Source organism: Nannospalax galili, unplaced genomic scaffold (genome assembly GCF_000622305.1).
Source record: "Nannospalax galili isolate Female #2095 unplaced genomic scaffold, S.galili_v1.0 scaffold312, whole genome shotgun sequence".
Classification (NCBI taxonomy): Eukaryota; Metazoa; Chordata; class Mammalia; order Rodentia; family Spalacidae; genus Nannospalax; species Nannospalax galili.
Genome location: NW_008335967.1, coordinates 4,086,655 through 4,113,380, shown reverse-complemented (window position 1 = coordinate 4,113,380; position 26,726 = coordinate 4,086,655). Strand labels below are relative to the sequence as shown.

The following is a 26,726-nucleotide window of genomic DNA, read 5'->3' as shown; positions in this document are numbered from 1 at the left end:
TGCTTCCTGAGTGCTAGGATTAAAGGTGTGCGCCCCCCCCCCCTGCCAACAGTCATTATTTTAAACAAAAAAAAAAAAAAAAAAAAAATCAGGTAAAAAGAATGAGATAAACTATAAGTTCAGGCTTATAATCCCAGCTACTTAGGAGGATGAGACAGGAGGATCTTGAGTTTAAGGCCTACCTGAGCAACACAGTGAGACTCTGTCATAAATAAACAGACTAATTAATTAATTAATCAATTAATTTTAATAAGAGACTAGAAAGATAGTCTAGCAGTTAAGACTGCTTGCTGGGCAATTGTGAGGACTGGAGTTTGGATCCCAGCATGCATGTAAAAGCTGGGAGTGTTCCTGTGCATGCCTGTAACACCAGCACTGAGGGGGCAAAGACAGGAGGATGAGTGGGATTATTAGCTGCCAGTCTTGCTGAAAACTGGAGCTCCAGGTTCAGGGAGAGACCCTGCCCCAAAGGAACAAGGTAGAGAGGAGGACACCTGACACCTGCTTCTGGTCTCCATGTGCCTCCATACATGTGAACCTCACATATCACATACATGCACAATACATATACACACACAAAATGCAAATCAAAACCAACCAACGAAAAAACCCAGGCAATAAAAAATTCAAATATTGTAAATTCATTATTTACTATACAATTTTAAAGACAAACCAAAAGAAAAACTGGAAAGTAGAACAAGGAATTTAAAGAGGTAAGTGGGGATTGGAGAGATGGCTCAGGGGTTAAGAGCTGCTTAACTGGCTGCTCTTTACGGAGAACCAGGGTTTGGTTCCCAGCACCCACATGGTAGCTAACAACTGTCTGTAACTCCAGTTCCAAGGGATCTGGCACTTTCTTCTGGTTTCCCTTGGGCACTGCACAACATAGGTGTGCTTACACACATGCAGGCAAACACTCATATACATATGAAAGGGGTAAGTGAATTAAAAGATCAGAGCAAAATGTCCAATATCCAACAAAAAGGAGGCCAGAAAAAGAACATACGATGAGAGGGGAGAGAAATATGTCTATAATGCAACAGGAAACCATCCCAGAAGAGGACAGAGATTTTCATTCTGAGTGGATCTACTGAGTACCTAGTTCAATGAATGGAAAAGGGCTACATCAAGAGAGACCTCTGAGCTGGGCACGGTGGCATGGGCCTTTAGTCCCAGCACTTGGGAGGCTCTCTGTGAGACTGAGGCCAGTCTGACTACATAGCAAGTGCCAGGCAGACTGGGACTAAATGGAGACCCTGTCTCAAAAAGATCAGAGAGAGAGAGAGAGAGAGAGAGAGAGAGAGAGAGAGGACAGTGCACTTGGGAGGCAGAGGCAAGAGGATCTCAAGTTCAAGGGCAACTTGGGATATACAGCATGACTCTGTCTTCAAAAAATTTAAATAAATAATTAAAAATTAAAATATATATATAGATTCCTGTGAATGTTCAGCGCCCAGGCTTTGGAGCTATAAACTGGTCCTATACAAAGAAATGAGGGTCAAGATGGTCCTATGACTTCATGATAGAAACTTCCTGTGCTAGAATCAGTAGGAAAATGTCTTGAAAATTCTGCAGGGAAATGATTTTCAATCTAGTTGTATACTCACAGAGATCATCAACTCGGTGTTAAGGTAGAATGAAAACATGCTTGCTGAGTAAGGACTCTAAAACTGATCTCCCATCAACCTCTTCATAGGCAGCTACTGGAGGAGCCACTCCACCAAAATAAAGAAGCAAAGCAAGAAAGAGGAGGCAGTGGGAGCCAGGAAACAGGTGCTCTGCCATGCAGGATAAAGACTGGCAGGAGTTACTGTTTTTCCTTCTAAGCCTTTTGGTACTATGTGATTTTGACCTCTGAACCCACAGTACTTTGATAAAAATAAAGTTTAATTAAAGAAAAAGCACTCAATAGAAAGCCCCAGTTGCCAGATGAAAGAGGGGAGGTGAGCAGAGGAGAAGTATGGGGAGGAGAACCAAGCAGGGATGCACGCTCTGGTGCAGAAGTGGTTCAGCACAGACAGGAAGGGCTAGGGGCCTGCATGTGTGCACATGGAACAGGTGCTTTGAAAGGCTTCCCTCAGAATGTATGCAGCCTCTTGGGGAGGGTGGGGTGGAGGATGCTTTCAGGGTCTTCCAGCTCTGAGTGCTGAACTCCAGGTAGAACTTGGAGTTTATTGGAAGCAGCCTTTCTCAGAAGAAACATGGCTTGGACAAGGAGTAATGGGGAGTGGGTCACTAGTCACTAGGAAGTGTTGAAATTGTCATTCAAGGTTGCTGTCACTCTTTGTCCTCCATGTTATATCACTCTTCCCTTCTCCATCTGACAGTCTGGCTTAATGGATATCTGTGATGATGGGTCTCTACCCAGTGCCACTAGGGAACTGTAGATAAAATCTCACCCCAGCACTCTAGCATCCATCTGTCTGAGTGCTTTGGGTATGAGAATGTTCTTAACTGAGTCCTTACTAGGTCTGAGATATATCACACATATACTCTCATCCTGGCCACATACTGCCTTAGGTGAGAGAAACCATTATCTATTTTTGCAGATGTGTACTCAAGTGACAAGGCTAATCAGGGGACTTTTTAAGCCAGATATGGTGGTTCATGCCTGTAATTCCAACACTGGGACAAGAGAATGACAGTTTCCAGGTCTAGACTGTATAGTGAATTTGAGGCTAACCTGGTCTACATAGCAATTCCCTGTCTTCTCCCCACAAAATAAAACAATCATGTAAATGGGGCTGAAGAGATGGCTCAGCAGTTAAGAGTACTTGCTGTTGGTTCAGAGGACCCAGGTTTGATTCCCAGCACCCACATAGTAGAGTAACTCCATCTCCAGGGGATTCAATGCTCTCTCTTGGCCTCCATGGGCACTGTGCATACATGGTGCACTTACATACATGCAGGCAAAATACTCATATACATAAACAAAAATAAATAAAATTATAAAAATAAATAAATAAAAATAAAAACAAACACAAAAGAAAGGAGATATCTGCCTCTGCTTGACTTCAAAGCCTGGCCCAGCCTGAGAAACTACAGACTCAAGTCAAGGAGAGCAACATTCCCTCAATGAATCAAGAACAGAATTCTCCCACTCCAGACACATCCTTGTCCTCACTCAACCATCTAGGACCTCTGCCTCTCTCCTCAGGCATTACCCCTGGCAAGGTAAGAATCACTGGAGTCAGCCTGTTTATACTTTAGGTTGGATATGTACACATCTAAGATCCAAGGCAATGAGCCCAGACTTCATTAGCAGTAGCCTCCTCCACAGCCTATCTTCCTTCCTCCCTCTAGCAGCAGTAGCCTGGCTTGTCACAGCCCAGCTGCCCTCCTCTCCTTCCCAATAGTGTCCAAATGAGTTTGGCTGAGCTAGGATTCATAATTCTCAGGCTCTTTGGGGCAATGAATGTGCTCTCTTAGAGTTGGGGACAAAGAAATGGAGCCAATGGCTGCGAGTTATGATTTGAATGTGGACTATCTCCCAAAGGTTCATACCCTGGAAGTTTAGGCTTCCAGTGTGGGGGTGTTGAAATGGTGGAACTTTTAGGGTGTGATACAAGGGAGATAATCAGGTGGTCAAGGCACCAGTCTCAGAAGGAACGCTGACCTCACAGGAGTGGATTAGTTTCAGCAAAAATGAGTTACTGACTTCCATGACTTCACTCTGGGTCTTGCTTCCTTGTTCATACACATGCTCCCCCTGCTCACAGACACTTTCTGCTGTTCCACCATGTATAATGCAGCCAGTGGGTTCCTTGGTAGAAGTTAGTGACATGCTGCTTGAACTTTCTAGTCAGCAGAATTGTGAGCCAGATAAACCTCTTTTCTTTTACATTGCCCAGTGTCTGATAATCTTTTATAGCAACATGAAATGACCAAGACTGTATGATAGTCATTTGGGCCTAAGACTGGGGACAGAAAGCAAGCACCTAACAGTCAGTCCACACTTAGTTCTTTATTTATTCACACTGCATTCTCTTGGAACACCAATACCATTTACACTACCATGAACTGAGTACCTTTCTCACTTAATTCCTATTAGCCCCATTTTACAGCTGGGCAATCTGAGGCTCGAGGAACTAAGAGCCATGGTTAGAATTATTTAGTCAGGCAGGACATGGTGGCACATGCCTTTAATCTCAGCACTTGGGAGGCAGAGGCAGGCAGATCTCCGTGAGTTCAAGGCTAGCCTGGTCTTACATAGTAAGTTCCAGGCCGCTGGGGCTACAGGGAGACCCTGTCTCAAAACAACAAAACCAAACCAAAGAATGGGTTAGAATTAAGGTAATAAAAAGGACAGATAATAGGGGATGGAGAGATGGTTCAGCTGGTTAAGAGCATGGGCTGCTCTTGCAGAGGACCTGGGTTCAATTCCCAGCACCCACATGGTGGCTAAAAACTGTCAGTAACTCCAGTTCCAGGGGATCCGGCACCCTCTTCTGGCCTCTGTGTTGCATGCACATGGTACAGTACACTTACTATGTACATGCAGGAGAAACAGTCATACACATAAAATAATAGAAATTGTAAAAAGATAGGTAATTAGTAAATTCACATACATTAGTATTTTCTATAAAGAGAATTCATAGTTGGAAAAAGATTATAATTATACTAGTTACAATTAGTATAGATGGAATGTCTATTAAATATGCCATTAATATATGTTTTGAGAAGTTTCCTGTGATTATGTTAAACTCTGATAATGCCCTTTCAATCTCTGACCACACAAGATTTCATCCTAACCAGAAATAAGTGCAAAAGGACTTCTCTTTGACTTTGGAAAAGAGTTCAGCCCTGAGTTTTCTCATACCTATATCATGTCCTAAGAAAGTATTCTTTCATTAATATTTTCTTTTAGATTTATTTTTAATTATGTGTCTCTGTGTGGGTATGTGCATGGGTGCCAGAAACATTGGATTCCTTGGAGCTGGAATTACAGGTCCTCTGCAAGAGTAGGACAAACTCTTAGCCTCTGAGCCATCTCTCCAACCCCTCTCACTACTATGCGATCCCTTTGCATCTTCTTTTCTTTCTAAAGACATTTGTTTCAAAAGAAAGCTTCTCTGGGTCTTCTGCTTCCTTAAGAGAACATAAACAGCTGTGTTTCCCTGTAACCAAACATCCTCCTAAAAATTGCACTACAAGACACAGAACTAAGGAGACCCTTAAGGTTTCACTGCCTGCTTTATTTTTTAGCAGCTACTTTCTTACTCGTCTGTTAACCATGGTATCGCTGAAAGACTCAAAGATTGACAGAAATGTTTAATAAAAGAGTTATTTAAGCTGGGCTTCTAGGGACGTGCTTGTAATCCCAGTACTCAGGAGGTAGAACAGGAGGATAGAGTTCAAAGCCACCACTGTCTCTGTGGGGAATTTGAGGTAGTCTGGGCTACATGAGACCTTGTCTTGTTCCCCCAAACCAATCTCCAAAACAGAGCTATCAAACTGGTTTTCCTGGAATCCTTGGGGAATTCAAGGTGATCCTTCTGAGAGTCTGGAGGGGTCGGGGAGTAATGGCTCTGGATGCATGTGATTTCAGGTGGAGGCCAGTCTGATTTTGACTGGGAATGGAGGAAAGGCTGGATTGTAATGAAAAACTGTTTAATAACTACAAAGAATTTGAAAGTCACTCTACATAGTTCCCCTTTGTCCATGGTTACACTTTCCGGTTTCAGTAACTCACGGCCAACTGAGGTCCAAAATTATGCAATAGAAAACTGCAGATATAAACAATTCATAAGTTTTAAAGCACATACAGTTCTGACTAGTGTGATGAAGTCTTGTATGGTCTAGCTCTTTCCTACCCAGGATCTGAATCAACCCCTTGTTGAGTGTATCCATGATCTATATGCTACCTTCCCTTAAGTCGGTTAGCAGCCACCTTGGTTTTTCAGACCAACTATAACAGTATTGCAGTATTTGGATTCAAACAACCTTTATTTTATTTAATCATGGACCCAAAGTACAAGCTAAGTGATGCTGGTAATTTGATAATATATTGTTATAATTGTTCTATTTTATTAATTACTGTACCTACATTGATAGTATCCATATATATATATAGGAGAAAACTACATATAGGGTTTGGTATTATCTGCAGTTTCAGTAATGTACTAGGGATCTTGGAAAATGGGGTGGGGGGAGTACTACTTATAAAATTGAAGCCCCTCCCAGAAGTTTGGGATGGAACTGCCTCTTCAACTGTAAAACAAGGATAACTACCGCCTTACCCAACACCTGGCATTATAGCAAGAAGTAATTATAAAATGATCTTGCAAAGAAAAGGATGGCAACAACACAATGTTTATAGTGATGCAAATGTGCAGGGGTGGCAGTTCCAACTGGCTGAATGCTCCCAAATGCACAAGGCCGAACTTGGCCATAACCAGAGGGACTCTGCTGTGACAGGTTTGCATCAAAATGCATCAGGGTGAGTAAGGGGCAGGTAGATTAGGAACAACTGCTATCAAATATTTATTTTTTGCTTTAAAAACCAACTTCCTCCTCTTTTCTAATGATCTTCTCTCAAAGCCTACTGGCTTGTTGGACAATTAGCCTTTGAGACACCTTGCATACATAAGAAAATTAGGGAGCTGGAGAGATGGCTCAGCGGTTAAGAGCACTGACTGCTTTTGCAGAGGACCTGGGTTTGATTCCCAACACCCACATGGCAGCTAACAACACTCCGGTTCCATGAGATTCAACGCCTTCTTCTGACCTCCTCGGGCAATGCATGACACTGGTGCTCTTACGTGCATATAGGCAATATACTCATACACATAAGATAAAAATAATAAAGTATTTAAAAAAAGAAAATTAGGTAATACCACAATCTGTACTTCTCACCAAATTATTTCCTTTTGAAGCAAAGCATGGATGTACAAGTCTTATCACACCTTTTTTTTTTAACTTTAAAAAAATTTATTATTTTTATTTTATGTGTATGTGTGTATTGCCTGCACGTAGGTAAGTGCACCTGTGTTGTGCAATGCCCGCGGAGGTCAGAAGAGGCTGTCGGATCCCTTGGGACTAGAGTTATGGACAGTTGTTAGCTGCCATGTGGGTGCTGGGATTCAAACCCGGGTCTTCTGCAAGAACAACCAGTGTTCTTAACAGCTGAGCCATCTCTCCAGCCCCTTACCTCATTTTCTAAACTCTATATTTTTGAAAAGCAGGCTCTAGTTTCATTTTTTCCTCTTCCCTTGCCTGATAGCACCGTGTTTATGTAATAACTCCTTGATAAATTTGTGTGTTTTTTTGAGACCGGGTCTCCCTGTAGGGTCAGCAGTTCTGGAGCTCACTATGTAGACCAGGCTGGCCTTGATCTCACAGAGATCCAGGGGCCTCTGCCTCCCAAGTGCGGGGATTAAAGGGCATATGCCACCACATCCGGCTTGATAAATACTTTTGAATGAATGTGGTTAGTTCCCAGTCCAGTTACCTAGAAACTGGTCTAGTGCCCATCAAAACAAGTATTTGCAGGTCTTAAATTGTTTTAATTCAAATGAGCTTTAATTTTGTTTTTTTGTTCTTTTCTTTCTGTTCAGGACTACCAAATTAAACCCCAAACAAGTGGCTCACAAGAGCAGCTTTCTCTTTAGGAGAAATGAAAGAACAAACAGCCTCAACTATGCCAACCTCCCCTTCATCCTGGTAATAGGAGAGTTGTGAAAACAAGTCACAAAAAAAAAGGTGGCAAATGGGCAAGTGTGGTCCAGTGAGTTCCTAAGTTGTGCTAACTCCTCATCTACCCAGGCTTCCCCACTCTGCCCCAGGAATCTTCAACTAATATAAAACTGCAGGCAGCCAGGAAGTTGCCTCCTGGTTGAAGCACTACTCTTCTACTCTTCCAGGGTTTTATTTCCAGCTCACTTTTGCTCGGTAAAAACACATACTGCCTGATAAAGGTCTGCTAGGAAGACTGATGACTGCTATGAGAGCCATAAAAGGAGCTACTGAGCACTATGTGGCAAGCACTGGGCTGAATCCCTTAGGCTGAGGATCTCATTTAAACTGCACAGAGGCCTTCCGAACTTTACATGGTCAGAGGTCGCTCAGCAAGGAAAAGCCCCTTGACCGAGGACTCAGGGTCACCAATGGCCCATGCGCACTTACCTGGGAAGTACAGAATTGAGTGGCCTGGATTTTGCCGGGGATGCTACTTTCGGCTCTGCCCCGTTGCTCCCGCAAGATGCCTGCAGAGCGTCCAGCGCCGGTCCGGGTGGGTTTGGAAGTACTTCCCTTGGGGAAGTCAGAAGGTGCTCTTTTACTTCTTTCTCCCGCGACTTGGCTTTGTGTTCCGCCAGGAGGAGGTCAAATTGCTTTTTCCGGCCTGGGACTGCCCTCCGATGGCTTAGCGAGTGTGTCTAAGAAGAAGAGATGAGAAGCACAGCCTCTTTGATCAGCACATACACCTGCTTCCCCAGGCCCTGCATTTCCGAAATTGCAACCATGGGAATTTAAAGGTGCTTGAAAAAGTCAACTTCAAGGCAACAGCTCCTGTTCTGTGGCTGAGAAGAGGCAGAGACCGCTCGGACGCCAACATGCCCTACGCTCCTGGTGTTAAGAAGCCCAGGCTTCCTCCAATGGCATGAGATGACAGCTTCCGCGCAGAACCCAGGAAAACCTCGGATGAAAGGCACCCACGAGGGAAGGCTAAAGTCAGTCCAGGTGTGGGTGGGAGGCTCCAGTCGGCCCGGGCAAACAGAGCCACCGGGCAGACAGGGCCACAGCCTGGATCTCAAGAGGCACTAGCAGGTCAGGAGGAAATCTGGGGCTTGGGGCTACCCAATGGCGGCCGCCTGGGGTCCGCTGGTCCCCTGGCCACCCCGTGTGGCTGGATCAGAGCGCAGCACCGCATCCTCCCCTCCAGGACTGCCTTTCAGGGCGCTGCCGTCGCCGCCGCCGCCGCCGCTCTTGCATACATTAAAACGTAGCAGGCTTTAGAACCGCCTGTGAGTGCCTATAAATACAATTTACTGTCTGGCCTCCCAAGTAACACGGGAAGCCCAATGTTCCTGTGAACAACAGCAGGTGTAGAGAATATCAGGAATGACTGTTACCGCCCGGCCACCACCCAGTTCAAGTCATCCCTGGGTAGCTTTGCAGATGCCCTAAATAAATCTTTTTTTTTTTTTTTTTTTTTTTTTTTTTCCTTTTTCTTAAAAAGCCAGCCAGCTTGAGGCAGGCACTCTGCTACCGTGGACGGAGAAGAAAGCATTTCCCTTACAAAGAACAGCTGGAGGTCATGTCGAGGCTCCACACCCTGCCGTGTGCAGAGAGTGGCATGCAAACATTTCGACAAAGGCCCCAGCGAGAGCAGGAAGTATTTTTTTATGGAAAGAGAAATACCTTGCAGGTGAGGGATCTTGTGCAAGGTTTCTTTGTCTCGAGATCCAATACTCCACAGTGTTTATTTGGGTCAAATTCTCTCTCTGGTTTAAGAAACAAACAAAAAATATAAGAAAAAAGGAGACTAAATAGGACTTGGCATTAAGACTACATTTTTAAAAAAAATGCACATTTGCACCAACAAGTGAGACATTGTCAGGCAATCTTTTTTTTTTTTTCTAATTTTTTTCCAACCAGCTGCTAAAATTCTTCAAGAACTGCTCAGGGGAAAATGGTGCTCCCCTCCAAAGGGTACAAGGCTCAGGGTGGAGCAGGTGGCAGAAGGAAAGGACCAGGCTATTTGCAAAGCTGTATTTTACTTAAAATGGTCCTACAGGTCCTTGGCACTTTGGGCACAGTGGCTGCAGAGCAGGGACTGCCACCTGAGACTTAAGGGCCCTTCTTTCCAGGGCTGCCCAGATATCCACGTGGGTCCCCACCTCTGCCTTCCTCCTAGTGTAGCCATTTAAGTGAGAGCTTGTTCTTTGATATGTCAATGCAGCCTCTCTTATGCTCTACAAATCCCTAGGTGAAGGCTTTCCACACAGTCTTGTACATGAGTAAAGTCTTTTCCCTGAACTAGGAGCATTCTGGTAGTGCTATAGGCAGGGGCTAGGAAAAAGCATGCTGTGTACCTGCCTCTGTGGGGCTGAACAGGAAGTGCATGAAGGGCAGGCCTGTTAATCTCACAGCTTGGTGTACAAGTAGCCCTGGCCCCCACAGTCCACAGGAGGATAAGACAGGGCACACTGGTCCCAGGGATGAAGGATGACTGTTCAGAGAGGGAGAGTTTTCCCTACGTCCTCCTTTCTGTCTAGACTGTTGATGGCTCCTGTGGAAGTTACAGCTAAGGAAGCTGTTCTTTTGATGCTTCTTATGATCTTTCAGTTCTCTGGGGATTACAAAACACTCTTCATACTTGCAAAATGTGGGGATGTGAGGCAACCTTTCAAGGACCCCTTAGGCTTTAGGAAGGCACCAGCAAACACCAAGTTCTGTAGAACAGGGATGCCCCAGCTCTTAAGGGTGTGAAGGGAGATAAGTAGCAGTGCTGCTCTTGGTGGCATGGGGAGGGGTGTTGGGGAGGAGTTGGGTCTTCAGGAACAGGAAGTGTCTGTGAGGGCCTTAAACTGAATAGAGATCCCTAGCTGGAAACTGTCTGTAGTTGTTGGCGTAAACTTGGAGCACAATAAATGAATGTTTGTTTTTCAAAAGTTTGGGGGTCAGGAGGATGTTGCAACAGTGGCTAAGATGCTGTGTACAAGCAAACCATTCTGCCCTCAGGCTATGGAAATGCCTCCTTCCTTTATGTGCTTATCCCCCCCACCCCAATTTTCAAAAGAGAAAACTGCTAAGCCCAGGGAGCAGTGAGTGGGTGCCAGGTGCCAGGATGCCTGCTATGGAGGCCTTCCCATTGGGCCTTTTAGAGTCAGGTCTGTGCCCAGACTCACACCAGCACCTCATGCTGAGGGGAGGTTTTGGCTAGGGATAGGAGCTGGCTGCCGAATGAATGTATGAAAGAGCTAGAAACAAGCAAAAGATCCTTTGAGACAAGACAACCCACAAAACATCAAAACAACAAACTGTAAAAATCCCCAGACCAGGGCACAGGCTAGAAGCTAAGGTAGTATTACTGTTGCTATAAGGAACTCAGCTTCTGGACGCTGGGCACAGCACACCCTCCCATGTGGCCACCTACCTCTGCCTAGTGAAACAACACATTCCATTAAGGAAGAGAGCTAGCAGTGGGAAGCTCAGCCCACAAAATGAAATCCCACCATGCTCACGGAGGGCACCAGGCTCTCCCTTAAGGGTGGATGGATAGAAAATGGAGAGGGGTGCAGGACACCTATTTCATTTGATAGTTTTGGGTGGACCTGAGGTACTTTTAAAACACAATTTAAAAATACAGATGTAGAAAATCCAGATAAAAGTGTCCTTGGGTGCTTAAAAACCATGCTCACATGAGAAGATGGTGTCTTTCTCAAGGGTGGCTTTCTCTGTATTTTGTTTTTCTTGGCCACCAATAAAGAAAGCATATGATATATGCAGAAGTTATGAAGTGCATAGCTTTTCCTGGTCTTTTGGAGACATGAGAACAGCCAGCTTTAGTTCTACAACAGATCCCAAACAAACATCATCCTCTAAAGCCACAGTCATCACCTCAGAGTGACCACGTGTCTGTACAGACCACTGAAGAGTGACCCGAGAGACCTCCCAACACCCAATCTGTTGTGCTGGCCTGACAGATCCTGATGGGAGTCCAGTCTGACTATGGGGAAAAATAGCTGGAGCCCTAATGCAGAATCCACTTGGAAACCCATGAGGACAAAGGGCATAGGTTATGTCTCCCTGTGCAGTACAGTCACTAATGGGACTGTCCCAGCATGCCATGGGCTGTGAGATATCCTGTGGATTGTCCAACTTCACAGCGGTGAAGCTTCTGAGGGGGCCATGTGACATTCCATGGGTCAGTATGGCTCTGCAGAAAGCCATTAGCTAATAAGACCTATAGAGTCCATGACCGTTGGTTGGTTCAGGGCCTCCTGCCTCCTAGGCTGCTCAGGATGCTTTGCTTGACCAGGGACTTTATCTGCCTTGGGGATAAGAGAATCAGTTTTCTCTTGCACTTTTAGGGCAGATCCTGTTTGCAGATAAACTCCATGTCCCCTCCTAAAATGAAACAGCTGCTTAATTATATGCATACATCACTGGTTACGGTGGGACTCAGATTTAGACTTATCACATGTCAGACTCTAATGACAGTGGCACATACCTGAAAGTCTCCGGTAAGGCTTGTTGCTGTTTTTGGTGCCATTTTGGTGTTTCTTGTCTATGGTAGCTGACAGAATCCCTTTGCCATTTAAGATCTTCTCTGGTGAAGGTGGCACTGACTTGGATATCAAGGTGGGCTTAATTAAAGGTGGGGTGGAGACAGCAGAGGAGGAGGAGGAAGAGGAGGAGGAGGAGGAAGCTGCAGTAGTGGTTGTAGAGTTCATTTTGACATTGGCACCATCTGCCTTCACTAGGTTAGGAATTTTCTCTAAACTGACTACAGGAACTGGAACGCTGAAAAAAAAGGAACAAACATGTATGATTGCCTTCTTTGATACATCTGGTCTGCTGAGGAGCTACACCCGCTTATCATTACCAGAACACTTCCTTATCACTTATTTATACTCCTATAAGTGAGCAGCATGATACCCGTTTTGATGGGAGGGAGATTTGTGTTGTAGAAAGGACCAACAGGGGATGCGAGGCTGGCACATTGCCCAAGAGGGATAAGAGCTGACTGATTACCTCCCAGGCTGACTGTCCCCATGGATCCTCTGATTTCTCCCCTTCTCAGACCCTATACATGGTTGTCTTTGACACAGCACCTTGGGCAGAACAAGGCCCCCACTGTGAAGCCTAGGAAGACAAGCTGTCTGTGCCCTGTAGACAGCAAGCCACTGCAGAATTGGGCCCCCTCCCCACTCTTCTGCTCATAAGTCTCCCACCCCAGCCCAAACGGGCCTGACATCTGCTTAGCTCCCGAGAGCTGACAGGCTCACACCACACGGAGCATGGCTGCAGGCCAGCGTGGGGTGCTTCATGCTGTCAGAGGGCTTCTGGATCACACTCACATCCCAAGATGGGCTCAAATTGAGTGAGCCGCCATGTACCATTATCCAATATTCCATTTTAGGCAGCTAGTTATGTAAATAGGCAATTCTCCAGGCTGGCAGGTGAGAGGATGAATTTTAAGAAGGCAAGAGCACAAAGGTGTGCATTCACTCTTCAGAATCTGTCACCTTCGCCCCACTCCCCTGCTATTTCTCCTGTGACGGATGTGCATTTGATTTCTGTGGCTCTTTAATGTGGGAGGACCCTGTGTCTGGGGGGCTGTGGGGGACTGCGTCTCAGGGTCTTGAAAGATGAGATGAATAAGTTTTGCTTTGGTCTCTGAACCAGATTCTCTTTCCTCCTGGCAGGAGGGTAGATTGCTAACACTTCGGTTCCCCAATCATTTTTGAGCTGAGAGTGGAGCTGGCTTAGCTGTTTGAATGCCAAATGATGGAGAATATGGCTCTTACATGCCTGCAGACAATGTAGGGCATGAAAGAGAGGTTGTTTTTGGCAGGGAGGAATCCTATCTGTCCACAAGGCTGGTTGGCTCTCCCATCTCTAAGACATATTCACAGATCATTTCTTTGAACGACTTGCTCATGAAATTATTTTAGCAACTCTGCATTACCTGCCACCCATTGTGACTTTGAAACAGGATCATAGATGTTAGTTACAGGCCTTTGCCAGTGGGCACACAGTGGTAGAACAGATTAGGGCCAGGCATTTTAGACTTTCCCCCTTGGGCCACATGCCTTCTTGGTCTGGGGAAATGTAGTATGGGAATTCAAGTTCATAGGAAAGGAATTGAAATAATGGTTTTTAGTAATGCATGGTGTCCCTGCCAGGTCTGTCCTGGATCAGTGTCTCAGTCACTGAGACAGGGCTGACCTGCTGTTCTTGTCTATTGAGTGGTGATTCTCTAAGCCCTCACATGCTGCTTGCTGAACATCAACCCCAGAGACTTTCTGGGGTGTGAATGTGCTAAGAAACCATACAGACACTCCCTGGTGAAATTAGTGTCCACATTTGGGATGATTTAAATGTTTCCCTAACATTCACGTATTAGAAACTTAAATCCCTAGGTTCTTATGTTCATGGTATTTGGAAGTGGGGGGTCTTGAGAAATAATTATGGTTAGATGAAGTCATGGGGGTGAGAATCCATGATGGGATTAGTGGCTTTATAATAAGAGAAAGAGATGTGAGCAATCAAGTTTCCTGGTCCTCACCATGTAATTCTCTCTGCCATGTTGTACCACAGCAAGAAGATGTTGACAACTTGATATTGGACCTTTTAACTTCCCATTGTATGATACATTTTTCTTTTCATTATAAATCACCCAGTTTGTGGTATTTTGTCATAGCAGCAGAAAACAAACCATTCTTTTTTAAAAACATATTTAATTTATTATTTTAAAGTGTATTGCCTGCATGTATGTAAGTGTACCTGTGTCGTGCAGTGCCTGCAGAGGCCAGAAGAGAGTGTTGGATCCCCTGGAACTGGAGTTACGGATGGTTGTTAGCCACCATGTGGGTGCTGGGAACTGAACCTGAGTCCTCTGCAAGAGCAGCCAGTGCTCTTAACAGCTGAGCAATGGCTCCAGCCCCGATATTTGGACATTCTTATTCATGGAAGTATTATTTGTGACAGCTAGGGGGCGGGAGCAAATCATGTTAATAGTTCACTATTAACATGTGAATGTGTAATATCCAGCTTTACAAAGGAAGGAAATTCTGACATGGATGGACCTTGAGGACAGTATGGTGGTAAAATAAACCAGTGCCAAAAAGACAAACACAGTGTGATCCCACTTTTAGGAGGCACCCATAGTAGTCACATGTATGAAGACAGAAAGCAGAACAATGGTTGCCAAGGGTTGGGGGAGGAGACTGCATATAGAATTTTAGTTTTTCAAGATGAAAAGAACTCTGAAAATTAGTTGCATAACAATGTGACTGTACTTAACACGACTGTACATTAGAAATGGCTAAGATGGTAACTATGTTACATGCATTTTACCATCATTTTTAAAAAGCACCAAGTAATAACCCCACGAATTACAAAACTCATGCAACCTAAATTACACCTTAGTAAATATACACACTCACACACAGATATAACATGTCATTCACGAAAGGAAATGAGGACTTTCAAGTTGTAGATTTGATTCTTGTTGAAGAGCAGGGATGAGTACGCAGAAGGCATCCAGTTTCTGTGAAAAGTGTCCTGTCTGTATGTTGAGGACTTATGACCTTAGCAGACAAAGGTATGCTGCCTGGGATGGCATAATCCAGAATAATTGTACAAATTGCCCCATTTTGCCCATGCTCACGGTGCAGTCTGTCTTTCTCTTTCAAAGTCAATGTTTGGTATCAAATGTACTCTGCAAGGCAGCCACAGCAACACAGGTGTGCAAGGCCCACACTGCAGCCAACATGCCAGCTGAGTCATCTTACGGCTGACGCTTCTTCCTGACTGTATAACTGTATTTGCACCAGGCCACCTACTGATCTAGTATTTTATCCCTTAATGTGAAATTTCCTTCACTAACCAGTTTGGTCCATTATTTTCTGTACTGTCAGTGCTTTCAGAACCCCAGCTGGACTTTAGTCCCAGTGCCCTCAGGCAGGATGTAGAATTGGAGTCCATAGGAAGTGGGAGAGAAAGACTGATGGGCAGTCCTCTGGACTGAAGAATGGCAAAAGCTGGGGGAAAAAAAAAACTGATTGAGAACATTTCAAAGGATTCTAAAAGGCTGCATGAGTCAGAACCGAGCTGGCCACAGAGCAAACAGCCTAGATGCCAGGTGAGCAGCCCCATGTCAACAGAAGGAAGAGAAAGGAGCGAATCCTTTCAGTGGGAATTCTAAGGGTCATGAGCAAAGGGGATTTCCTGTAGGGAGGCCGGCCTGGGAGCTGTCCCTGGTACTGTTTCTCTGGCAAAACTTTGGGCTTCTCTCAGGTAACCTGTCTTTGGCCTGGGGCTCAGAAGGGGAGGGAAGAGAAGGCAGAGAAGCAGGCAATTTCATGGCAGTGGGACAGTGGGAAGGATCAGAAATATCCCCCACTGGTGGGGGGGGAGAGAGAGAGAGAGAGAGAGAGAGAGAGAGAGAGAGAGAGAGAGAGACAGAGACAGAGAGACAGAGAGACAGAGAGAGAGAGAGAACACCATGCCATCCCCACTCCACTCCCAGTACAGATTCCTTTCTTGATTCATATTGCCCAAGACCTTAAAGTGATGAACAAAGATGCTGCCACACAATATGGACAGTTGGCACCAGACATTCCAGCTCTTTTTGAGGACAAAAATCTGATTGATAAAAGAGCCTGTTGATAGTCCCACCTCCCACCCTTGCGTGCAGCTGCTTGCACCTGTCTACTCAGGAGTGGGGAGTGCAGCCACAGGAAACCACCGTCTTAGAACTGCCTTCTGTTTGCCCCTATTTCCCTTCTTTTTCAATCCCCTCTCTCCTTGCCATCTTCTTCAGCTAGTGATGTGTCAGCCTGGGGCAGGTGAGGGCTCCTTCCAGATGGCAGTGAACCCTGAATGACACCTTTATTTATTTATTTTTTTCCATTTTAAAAGAAGCCAAGTATTCTGACCCTACTTCCACAGGTCTGGCATCTCCCATTGTTTCTGCCTCTCATCACAGCAACTAAAACACCTCCAAGTGTGGTGAGGAGCTGGGAGGAGGAGGTTAGGGCAGCACCAAGAACACTGACTAAGCAAGGCATTGCTCTGTGTTGGAGGTGATAAACAAGCCTGGGAGTGTAGCCAAAAGCCCCCCAGAGTCCCTTCCCCTTCTCCAAGGATGCCTATACATACTTCCCCATCTCAATTCACTATCAAGTCACTCTGTCCTCTCTTTGAGGTGCTGTATTTGAAAAGGAAAGAGGAGCCCCCCCGCCCCCCAGCCCCTGCTGTTTTCAAAATGTCTGTTTTGTGGGCTTGGCACGAACTGTTTCAGGGAGCCCAGGGCTGCAGGGATCCAGCTCTGTCTAGTACGCTGGGAGCGCTTATTGCCTCGTTATCTCTGTAATTCCTCTCAGTCCTGGGAAGGGATCCCAGTGTGGAGATGGGCCCTCCCTCACCCCTGGCACCACGGGGAGGTGTCTACCTTCTGTTTCTTTTGTGCTGCTTTGGCTCCCCATGTCTTCTTCCTGTGTGCTTGGCCTGTCTGAATTGATCTTTCTAGACCAAGGCAGGTCTTCTGGCTTTAAGAAAAATGGTTCTCTTGGCATCAAGCAGATTCCCCTCCCTGCCCAGTGATGTCTGCAAAAGAGCAGAGGTGGAGAATCATGACGGTGTCATTGTGAGAGCCACCACCACGGGGCTGCAGGGCCAGCTGCCCCCCTGCCAGCCACACTCTCCTGGTGATCATGATTTATTCTTCTATCATCAACAGATATGCCTTAAGAGGATGGTTCAGAAAGTCTTTAGGTTTGCAGAAATTATTGCCAGGCTTTCTCCACTTAACAGAGCGGGGTAAAGATGGATTTGACAGGCAGGAGGGTGAGGACATATGGTATTTGTGCTGTGGGTTATGTGTCTGATGAGAGTTCTCGGCTGTCTGATTTCTTCTACCACTTTGACAAAGGCCCACATGCCTGTGTGACTGGCCTGGCAGAATTTTGAGTCTCTGATTTATTGGCAGATCCTTGATAGGCCATCTTACCCAGTTTCCTGCCTTCCAAGCAGCCATAGCATTAAATCATCCCAATAAAAAGAAATTTAGCTTGTTTTAACATACTCTTAGAGTAGGAATTCTACTTGATTCTCATAGATGCATGGGGGTGGGGGTGGGGGTTGCTACTAGGAAATTATTTCAAATCAGAATTCTTTAAGTTGAAGAAATACTTGAGACATTCTAGAAGGTTGGCAGTCAGGTGGTCACTAAGAATCCATGTAAATAACAGAACCACAGAGTCCTACCCTGTTATGACAAATACAGTAGGTGCCACATAAATCCCAACAGATGAGTAATCCACCCCCACCCCCCACCCCCTGCCTTTTTGTATCTGGAAAAATACTGGGAAAACTTTCAAAAAGCCACTCTGTAAACACCTTCAGCAAATAGAAAAGCTATTCCCCACAGGGCCTGTAAATAAGACACCTACTGCGCTAATCATATAATTTTGTGGCTGAGTGGTAAAGGAGAAAGCACCATGTATAACCCCTCCCAGCCTCTGCATGGCTTGGATTCTCTCCCATACAACACACCCCCAGTAAACTGGGAAATGTGGTCAGACCACACAGCTGCTGGGGATGAGTGGTCCTGGCAGCAGAGATTTTTTTTTTAAAGATTTGTTGGCAGAGTCTCATCCCAACCCACAGTAGACCAACAGGAGCTCATCAAGTGCCCACTACTGGCCAAGAAGGGTACAGCATCTTCACCAGTAGAGGACTATGAACCACAAAGCCTAGCTCCTTGATTCTATTGCAGAGGTTGTTAGGTGCAGACAATGATTAGGGGTCTCAGCAAGCCTCTAAGGACTTCTTATGAAAGGGAAACAGGACAATGGCCTGGCAAGTGAGCGAGTGCAGGTTTCAGCTCTCCCTCCTTCCTTGGCGGGGCAGTCCTGCCTAACATATCTCAACCTTTGCTGGCTCTTGCCTCAGTTCCCTTACCAATAAAAGGAAGACAATGATATTTGAAAAGATTAAATGAGGGAGTAGACATGAAGGGCTAACTAGGAGAAACACAGTTTCAATACATTGTAGTGGAACAAAAAGGGGAGGCTCATGCCATTGACTTTCTCTATGGACTCTGATGTTTCTAGAGTGTCAGCTTGGGGTGGAAGACATGGTCACCCCCAGAAACCTGTTGTCTCTTTTGACTTTTGAGGGGAGGAGTGGACAAAGTAGGTGGATGCAGCCATAGGCCAGAGCAGGTAGCTCCCACACTCACCTGGAGAAAGGACCAATTTGGAGGTGCAGTGAAGAGGAAGAGAATGAGGGAACAAGTCACTTCAGACTCAGTGATCTCCCTGTTCAGGACTGCTCTGTTTTGATCCTGACTTTTCAGCCACTAGACACTCCCAAGTCTGGGCTAAGTGACTAGAGCTTGCATCTGGACAGTACTTTCTGGAAGAAGAGCAAGCAGAAACCCCAGCCCCCTTCTTGCCTAACAACATGATTCCTGAAGTTCTGCAGCATGGAGCCTCTGTCACCCTAGGGCATCTTCCATTTTCTTGAGACAATCTGTGCCTGCTTTTAGGCTGTACCAGAGGACAAAGGGTGACCCAATACCAGCCTCCCTACTGGTCTGTTTATCTCTAGTCTTCTGTTATTTAGGGCTTCCCAGGGCATGGTGCTCAGAAGGAGGTCTCTAAACTCATCCAAGACCAAGGAGTGCTAAGTGTTCCTGGAGGATCCCAGTACCCTAGGACTGCAGCAGTTTAGAGGGGAATGAATATAAGCCAGGGTACAGTAGGGCATCCTATGTTGTACAAGCTGTCTTTGGACCAGCTGTGGCTGCAATGTGGTAGCCTTGGGTCATGATCTCTGGACAGTTTAAGGACAAGTCTAGACTCAACCAAACACTTGGTGCTTTGCTCTGTAAGAACCACATATACACAATTCAGAATTGGGATTCACATCACTGCAGAAATGGTATCAGGGCCACTGAGGGTAGGACTTGGGAAGGTAGGAGTCAGGGATTAGGTAGATTCTGGAGGGAGGGCCACTGCAAAGGGGGACAGTGTCCTAAGCACCTAGTCTCCAGCACTGGCCCAGGGATGGCTATACTCTAGAGCTGCAAGCCAGAAGCTCTCCCTTCTATGACCGCCAGAGGTCATTGGCTCCTGCTGTTGGAGCTGTAAGCTGTCATTTCAAGGGCCTGCCACCAGTGTACTAGGCCAGAGCCTTTTTGGTCTCCTCAAGCCCTGGAGCCTCCTAGGGGAGGGGCAAGGACTCCTTACAGAACAGAACATCCTATCAGGGAGCAGACCTGAACAGACCCTGGGCTCCCATCCCCTTTGCCTTCAGGGATCCATTCTGAGCACAGCAAGGAAATGGGGGGATGTCTAGTGCCTCTGATGAGGAACCCTGACACCAGTTGCTCCCACTTCCTTCAGAGAACAGCCACAGAGAGCAGGTTCTTCTGGGAGCCAAACTCCTTGCCTCCCTCCATCCCTCCGTCCCTCCATCCTATCCTCCCATCTTCCCTCCTTCCCTCCCTCCCTCCCTTCCTCCTTCCCTTCTTCCCTCCCTCCTTCCCTCCCTCCTTCTCTCCCTTCCTTCTTTCCTTCCTCCTTTCCTTTCTCTCCTTTCTTTTATTTCAGAGAGTCTCATATATTCCTTGCTGGCTTGAAATTTACTATGTAGACCAGGTTGGCCTTGGCCATGCAGTGATCCTCGTGTATGTGCCTCCAGAGTGCCAGGATTATAGGCATGAGCCATTACCCTAGCTGTGTTTCATTTCATTCTACACACATATTTGTTTTTATGTGTATGATGTCTGTGTATATAGTGTGTATGCATGTTCGTGTGTGTGTATGTATGTATGAGGTAGGCAAATGCTTGCTACTGTGCATGTTGGGATTACAGATGCATACTATGGCATCTGGCTTTACATGAGTTTCTGGGGATTTGAACTCTGTCCTCACATTTGTGTAGCATGAACCACTGAACCATTTTCTGTTTTTGTTTCTTTGAGACAGGGTCATGCTATGTAGCCTAGGGACTCAAACTCACAGTGATCCTCCTGCATCAGTCTCCCAAGTGGTTGGATTACAGATGTGCACCACCATGCTCAGCTCTCACTCACTCTTATTTTCCATTTTCAGTATTGGAGCCCAATCCTGGCTTCCTTACCTAAACTATATCTATTCAGAAAAGAGTTCCTTCAAGAGTTCATTCCTTATATTAGACTACAAAACACTGAGAAAATTCTGTTTCACAAAGTAAATATATTTTGTATTTTTTAAAAAACTCTATGCTCACAGCATCACTAACCACTTAGAAACTTTAGTTCTTCCCTGAAGTTCCATCACTCACTAGTCATCCTGACGAAAGTGTGTACCTTAAAGACAAGATTCCTTCTGTACAGTTAGTGCAGGCCTCAGCATCACTCCCTGAGCCTTGATGGAATTTCCTACTGCAGGTGCTAGAGTGCTTGGCTGTTCTACACATGTGCAGGGCCTTGGGTTCAACCCCCAATACCAGAGAGGGAGGGAGGGAGGGAGGGAGGAAGGGAGGGAGAGAGAGGAGGGGGGAATTCCTATTACTAATCAGACCATTAAAGGTTTAGGGGGGTACTCTCCACTGCTCAGAGTACAAAGTCCAACTTCACAGCTTGACATACTCTACCCTCTCTTGCCCCAGCCACTTTCTCCTACACCCCTGCTAGACTTCTTCTCCCATCTCCTCAGGCACTCAAGGTTCTGGCCTGCTTTGTGTCTTTCCATGGGCTGAGTTGTCCCACTGACATGACCTCCCTGCATCTTCCCTTACCCCCACCAGTACTAGGGACTGAACACAAGACTTCATACTTGTTAGGCAAGTGTTTTACCACTGAGCTAAACCTCTAACCACTCCCTGCTTCTCTTGTGACCCTCCCCCATCCATATCCCAAAGAAACATACCTCAGTGTTTCTGTTCTACATGGCAAGGTTTTATTTCCACAGATATGTGTCCTGACCAGACCATGAGTTATTTAAGGATAGGAACCCTGTCCTAATATATATGCTCTGGAATTATCCTAGTAGCACACACATTGTCCAGTAGCATGTATCAATGGCTTAATAAATGTTTGGTGGATGAATTAATGTCCTCAGCAAAAGTTAAATCACATAACATAATAAATATCAAACTAGCTGTCCACCAATCCTTGCATAGAACAAATACTTTAGGGGAAGCCCAGCTTCAGCAGTCTCTCTTCTGGCAGAAGAAACAGTATGACACAGGTGACATGGGAGCTCACAGTGGCACACACTTACCTACCATGTTCTGGGTATGAGGAAGCCAAGGCATGAGAGGTTACCCTATTTCACTCAGAAAAGTGAAGGGCAGCCATGGGGCTTGACTTCAGGCCACCCCAAGTAGTCCTCTCAATTCCAGCACTGGAAGCCAGAGACCGACTCTGCCACTGTCCAGCCATTCATGGCATCATGGGCCAGCCACTCCATGTCTCTGTGGCTCAGTTTTCTCACTTTCACAAAGGAGTGATAATTGAGGCTCAGATGTGACTGGGGCTAGGAAAGCAGCTGAAAATCACGTCACACTATACAACCATGAAGGTCAATCTTCGAGGCTCATATTTCTCTCCACAGTGTTTTTTTCCTTTTCCTAGCTGTTCTTGTCTTGTTTTCCCCTCCCCAGGTTTTGCTCTCTCACTGAACATTTCTGTGTTCTTCGCAAGGACACTGGGGTTTGCTTCCAAGGAGCTGTCCCTTGTCCTTACCGCTACTCATTCCAGACTTTATGTTTAAATTCCTGGTACCTCCCAGTTCAGAAAGGGACCTTATATTCCTGCCTAGTGTTTGAATATTCTGGCCTATCACCTTCCCACCCTCTCTCAGCCTCTTTCCCTTTCTACCTCTCCCTTCTGCATCTCAGTAAAAATGGGTTTGATTTCTACTCTGTAGGCAAATAGTCAAAGGGCACTGATGAGTTCTGAGCAAATCAGGGACATCCCAAGTCCCCACCACCCATGTGTATGGGGTAAGGGTGGGGTGGGTGATGGATTAAAGGCAGGGCCAGGGCAAAAAGGCCAGGCGGGGGCACTGCAAGTATTTTGCTGGAGAAGCTGGGGCAGTGGGAGTGGATGGTCTGCAGCATTTGGGATTGCAGAGGTTTTACAGCGTGTGTGGAAGTCGTGAGATAACTCTGTGGCTTTGGGAAGTCATCCATCCTGAGTTGTGGTCCTGCCCCTAGTTCATGCCAGCTCCAGACAAGAAAAGCTAAGCTGCCGCAGCTCTCCCACAAACGACTGGCTGGGGCTGCTCAGAGATAATTTTCCTCTCTACAAAGCACCAGAAAGACTTCCAGGGGTACATGAACTCCCACAGGGCCCCCTCTCTCCTAGAAGACTCACCTCCTATTTCCAAGCATTCTGGGAGGGGTCCTGCCACCTGGGGAGAGGGAGCCCTCCCCCAGAATGCTGTAGGGTGTGCACAGGGAGGTCAGGAGCCTGCTGATTTTTCTTTTGCTTTGGCTCATTTTCCTCCTGGAGTAGCAGGCTCATCTTCTGCATTTTTAATAGCAGAGCATATTTAGCATTCAACACACATGTGTGGGTTGATAAGGCCCAAAGAGAAGGCAACAAGCCATCGAAGGGAGGAAAACCTCTTCCCAACTCCTCCCTGCCTCCTGCCCATATCAGCAGACATCAATGGGTTTCTCCATCAACTCACTAGGCCAGGCAGGGTGGGAAGGGACAGCAGCTTGGAAAGTCAGGCTGGCTGTCAGTCACTGTGCCAGGGCCTGGACCCTGGCTGTGCAGGGACTCATAATGCTCATTGTGAATCAAAAGACCAAATAGCCATAATTTCCCTTTTCTCTCTTTGTGAGATGAGGTCTTGTTCAGGATGGTCTCAAAGCAATCCTCCCACTCAGCCCTCTGAGTGCCAGGACCACAGGTATCTGTGCTGGGACTACGGGTATCTTTCTGATTGACTTATCATCTTGCCAACCTCCTTCTGCCACTATGGACCACATGGACACTAACCAGGGACTCTACAGCCTCTCATTCCCTCAAGTGTGGTCCCTAGAAGGAAGGTGAACTATTGGAGAGGGCTGCAAGTGAGTGAGTGCTGGGAGTTGTCAGGTAGTTCAAAGAGGATAGATCTGGAACATGGGGATGCTGTCCTCCTCTTCCTCTTCCTTCTCCTCCTTTTCCTCCTTCAGAGACTTTCTCCAGAGACTCATGCATGTTAGGTAAGCACTCTACCACTAAGCTACATCCTCAGCCCTCTTTTGAGAGTCTTGCTAAATTGCCCAGGCTGGCCTTGAACTCACTTTGTAGCTCAGGCAAACCTTGAACTTGCAATCCTCCTGCCTCAGGTTCCCAAGTAGCTGATATTACAGGTCTGTACTATTGGCCTGGCTCCCCTTCTCCTCCCTCTGTCTAATTATTATTGTGTGTCAGGGACATGCACATGCCATAGCATGCATATGGAGGTCAGAAGATAACCTTTGCAGTTAGTTTTCTCCTTCCACCTTTACATGGACTCTGGGGATTGAACACAGGTCATCAAACTTGATAGCAAGTGCTTTATCTGCTGAGCCATCTTATTGGCTAGCCTTCTTTCTCCTCTTCCTTCTTTTTAAAAAATCTTTTATTATTTTTATTTTATGTGTATGAGTGTGTTGCCTGCATGCATGTATGCGCATCATGTCATGCAATACCCACGGAGGTCAGATCCCTGGAATTGGAGTTACAAATGGTTGTTAGCCACCATGTGGGTGCTGGAAATCAGTTTGATTCAGGTCCTCTGTAAGACCAGTCAGTATTCTTAACTGCTGAACCATTTCTCCAGTCTCTCTTTCTTGAGACAGGATTTTACTATGCAGCTCCAACTGGCCTGGAACTCACTATGTAGATCAAACTAGCCTCAAACTCACAGAGTTTGCCCTCCAAGTGCTGGAATTAAAAGTGTGCAAGACTATGCTGGGTGTCCCCTCTCTTCTTATTCGGCTGCTCCCTCCCCAGGTCATTTTCCCTTCTCCCCAGGGCAACATCTCTTTGGAGGCTCCTCAGCAAATCTATGTCTCCAGTAAACTATATCTACTCGTGTCCTCATGAAATTCTTCTGTTGATTTCATTCAGTCTTCTCTCTGTTAATTCTTGTTCTTGTGCTGGACAAGTTTGGTGTCCACACAAACAATCCATCTGTTTTTCGGGGTTTTTTTTTTTTTTTTTTTATCCACCAAGCCACAGAAAGGTCAAAATAATGCAACTGCAGACTGTTTAACTTGGTATGAGAATATCAGGAGGCCAGCCTGACCTCAGGGGTCCTGTTTATTGCTGTATACATGACTCTGAGCTTCTTGGGAAAGAATACCACACCCCTGCTGTCAAATCCCATGTCAAGGTTGCCACCCCCACAGGCAGCCAATGCCTTTGCTTCTGTGGCCTTAAGTGCTGATTTGGAACTCATCAGGAGCAATAGAAAAGGCCTTTCTGGACATTCTGTGCACGGCTGAATCAGATCTCCCAGTAATTCCTACCACAAGTACAAGAAATACCAAGCCACACAAGAAAGCCTGAAGAGTTCCTTCCATCCCACAAGGACCTATCAACATATCTGTAAACCCAAGAACCAGAGGTCCCCATGCAGGGTCCCTCAGAAATGTCAAGATAGGAGCTCTGTCAGATAGCAGCCACTAGTCACTGGTGACTACTTAGCTCTTGCCACATGGCTACTGTGGCTGAGTGGGGAATGGAATTCCATATATTTAAGTTCATTACAATTTAAAAATGGATTCAGCTTTCAGAAAGAGTTTAAGCATGTTTGGTACAACTTGAGTATGTGATTCTATTTGACAGTCTCCAGTTTTTAATGAAATCTGACACTAGAATAAATATTTCTAATGAAAATTTAATGTTCAAATGAAGATTGCAAAGACTGTGTGTGTGTGTTTGTGGGGAGTGTCGAGCAACAGAACCAAAAGAATATAAACTATCTTACTAATTATGTTGAAATAGTAACATTTTGGCTATATCAGGTTGAGGAAAATTAATTTCATGTTTCTTTTCACTTTTTTAGGGTGGCCATTGGACTATTTAGAATGCCACACAGGGCACACTGTATTTCTATTGGACACTGCTAGTCCAAACACTATTAAAAGGTCGCTACCTCCAGGAAATCATATAGTCCTCTTCAATGGTCAGATCCATTTGGTTCTGTTCAATGCTCAGTTCAACAAGTGTTAGTGACAGAGGCTCCTGGTTTGCGGAACTGGTAAAAAGCCAGCATTCTGGGGACACTGAGTCACAGGTTGGAGGAGCAAGGAGTGTAAAATGTATGGTGGACCTTACACAAAAGTATCAGAGATGGGAAGTGGCTCAGGTAGAAAGCGGCACGGGCAGAGGACATGCCATGGACTGAAAGGCAGATGGCTATACATCAGGTTGTTGGGCAGGAGGAAGTGAATGAGAAAGAACTTTGAGAACAAGATGGCCAGTGAAACGGGAAAGGAAAGAAGGGAGCAGGGTGCACCAGTGCTCTTAACCACTGAGCTATCTAGCCCCTTCTATTTTTTGAGACAGGGTCTTACTATGCAGCCCCAGCTGACCTGGAACTCACTATATAGACCAGGCTATCCTCAAACACAGAGCTCTGCTTGCTTCTACCTCCCAAGTGGAGGAATTAAAGGTGTGTACCACCAAGCTGGGCCTCCCCTTTCTTCTTATTCAGGGTTTTTTCTTAATCAGGCTTAGCAGCCCCTGCCCCTTCAGGCTCCCCTTCTTGCCCCATTCTCCAGGATCCTGTCCTCGGCCTTTGTTCTTTTCATGTCACATTTCTTTTTTAAATTTCTAAAAAAATTTTATTTTTCTTTTATGTGTATGGGTATTATGCCTACATGCATTTAAGTGCATCCTTGTCATTTAGTACCCACAGGGGAGAGAAAAAGGCACTGGATCCTCTGGAACTGAAGTTACAGACTATTGTTAGTTGCCATGTGAGTGCTGGGATTTGTACCTGGGTCTTCTGCAAGAGCAGCCAATGCTCTTAACTGTGGAGCCATCTCTCTAGCCCTGTCATGCCTTCCCA

General features: G+C 45.9%; 1 protein-coding gene across 13 annotated transcripts in view; it reads right to left on the bottom strand.

Moving 5' to 3' along the window:
* The window catches only part of Atxn7l1 (ataxin 7 like 1), a 250,556-nt gene that overhangs the window by 25,031 nt on the left and 198,799 nt on the right, over nt 1-26,726 (bottom strand). For all 13 annotated transcript variants that reach the window (XM_008830733.3, XM_029562331.1, XM_029562332.1 and 10 more), the window contains 3 exons: nt 12,176-12,468; nt 9,361-9,443; nt 8,125-8,375 (listed from right to left, as the gene is read on the bottom strand). In XM_008830733.3, the coding sequence (XP_008828955.1) occupies nt 8,125-8,375; nt 9,361-9,443; nt 12,176-12,468 (627 nt within the window). The remainder of the gene's footprint in view (nt 1-8,124; nt 8,376-9,360; nt 9,444-12,175; nt 12,469-26,726) is intronic.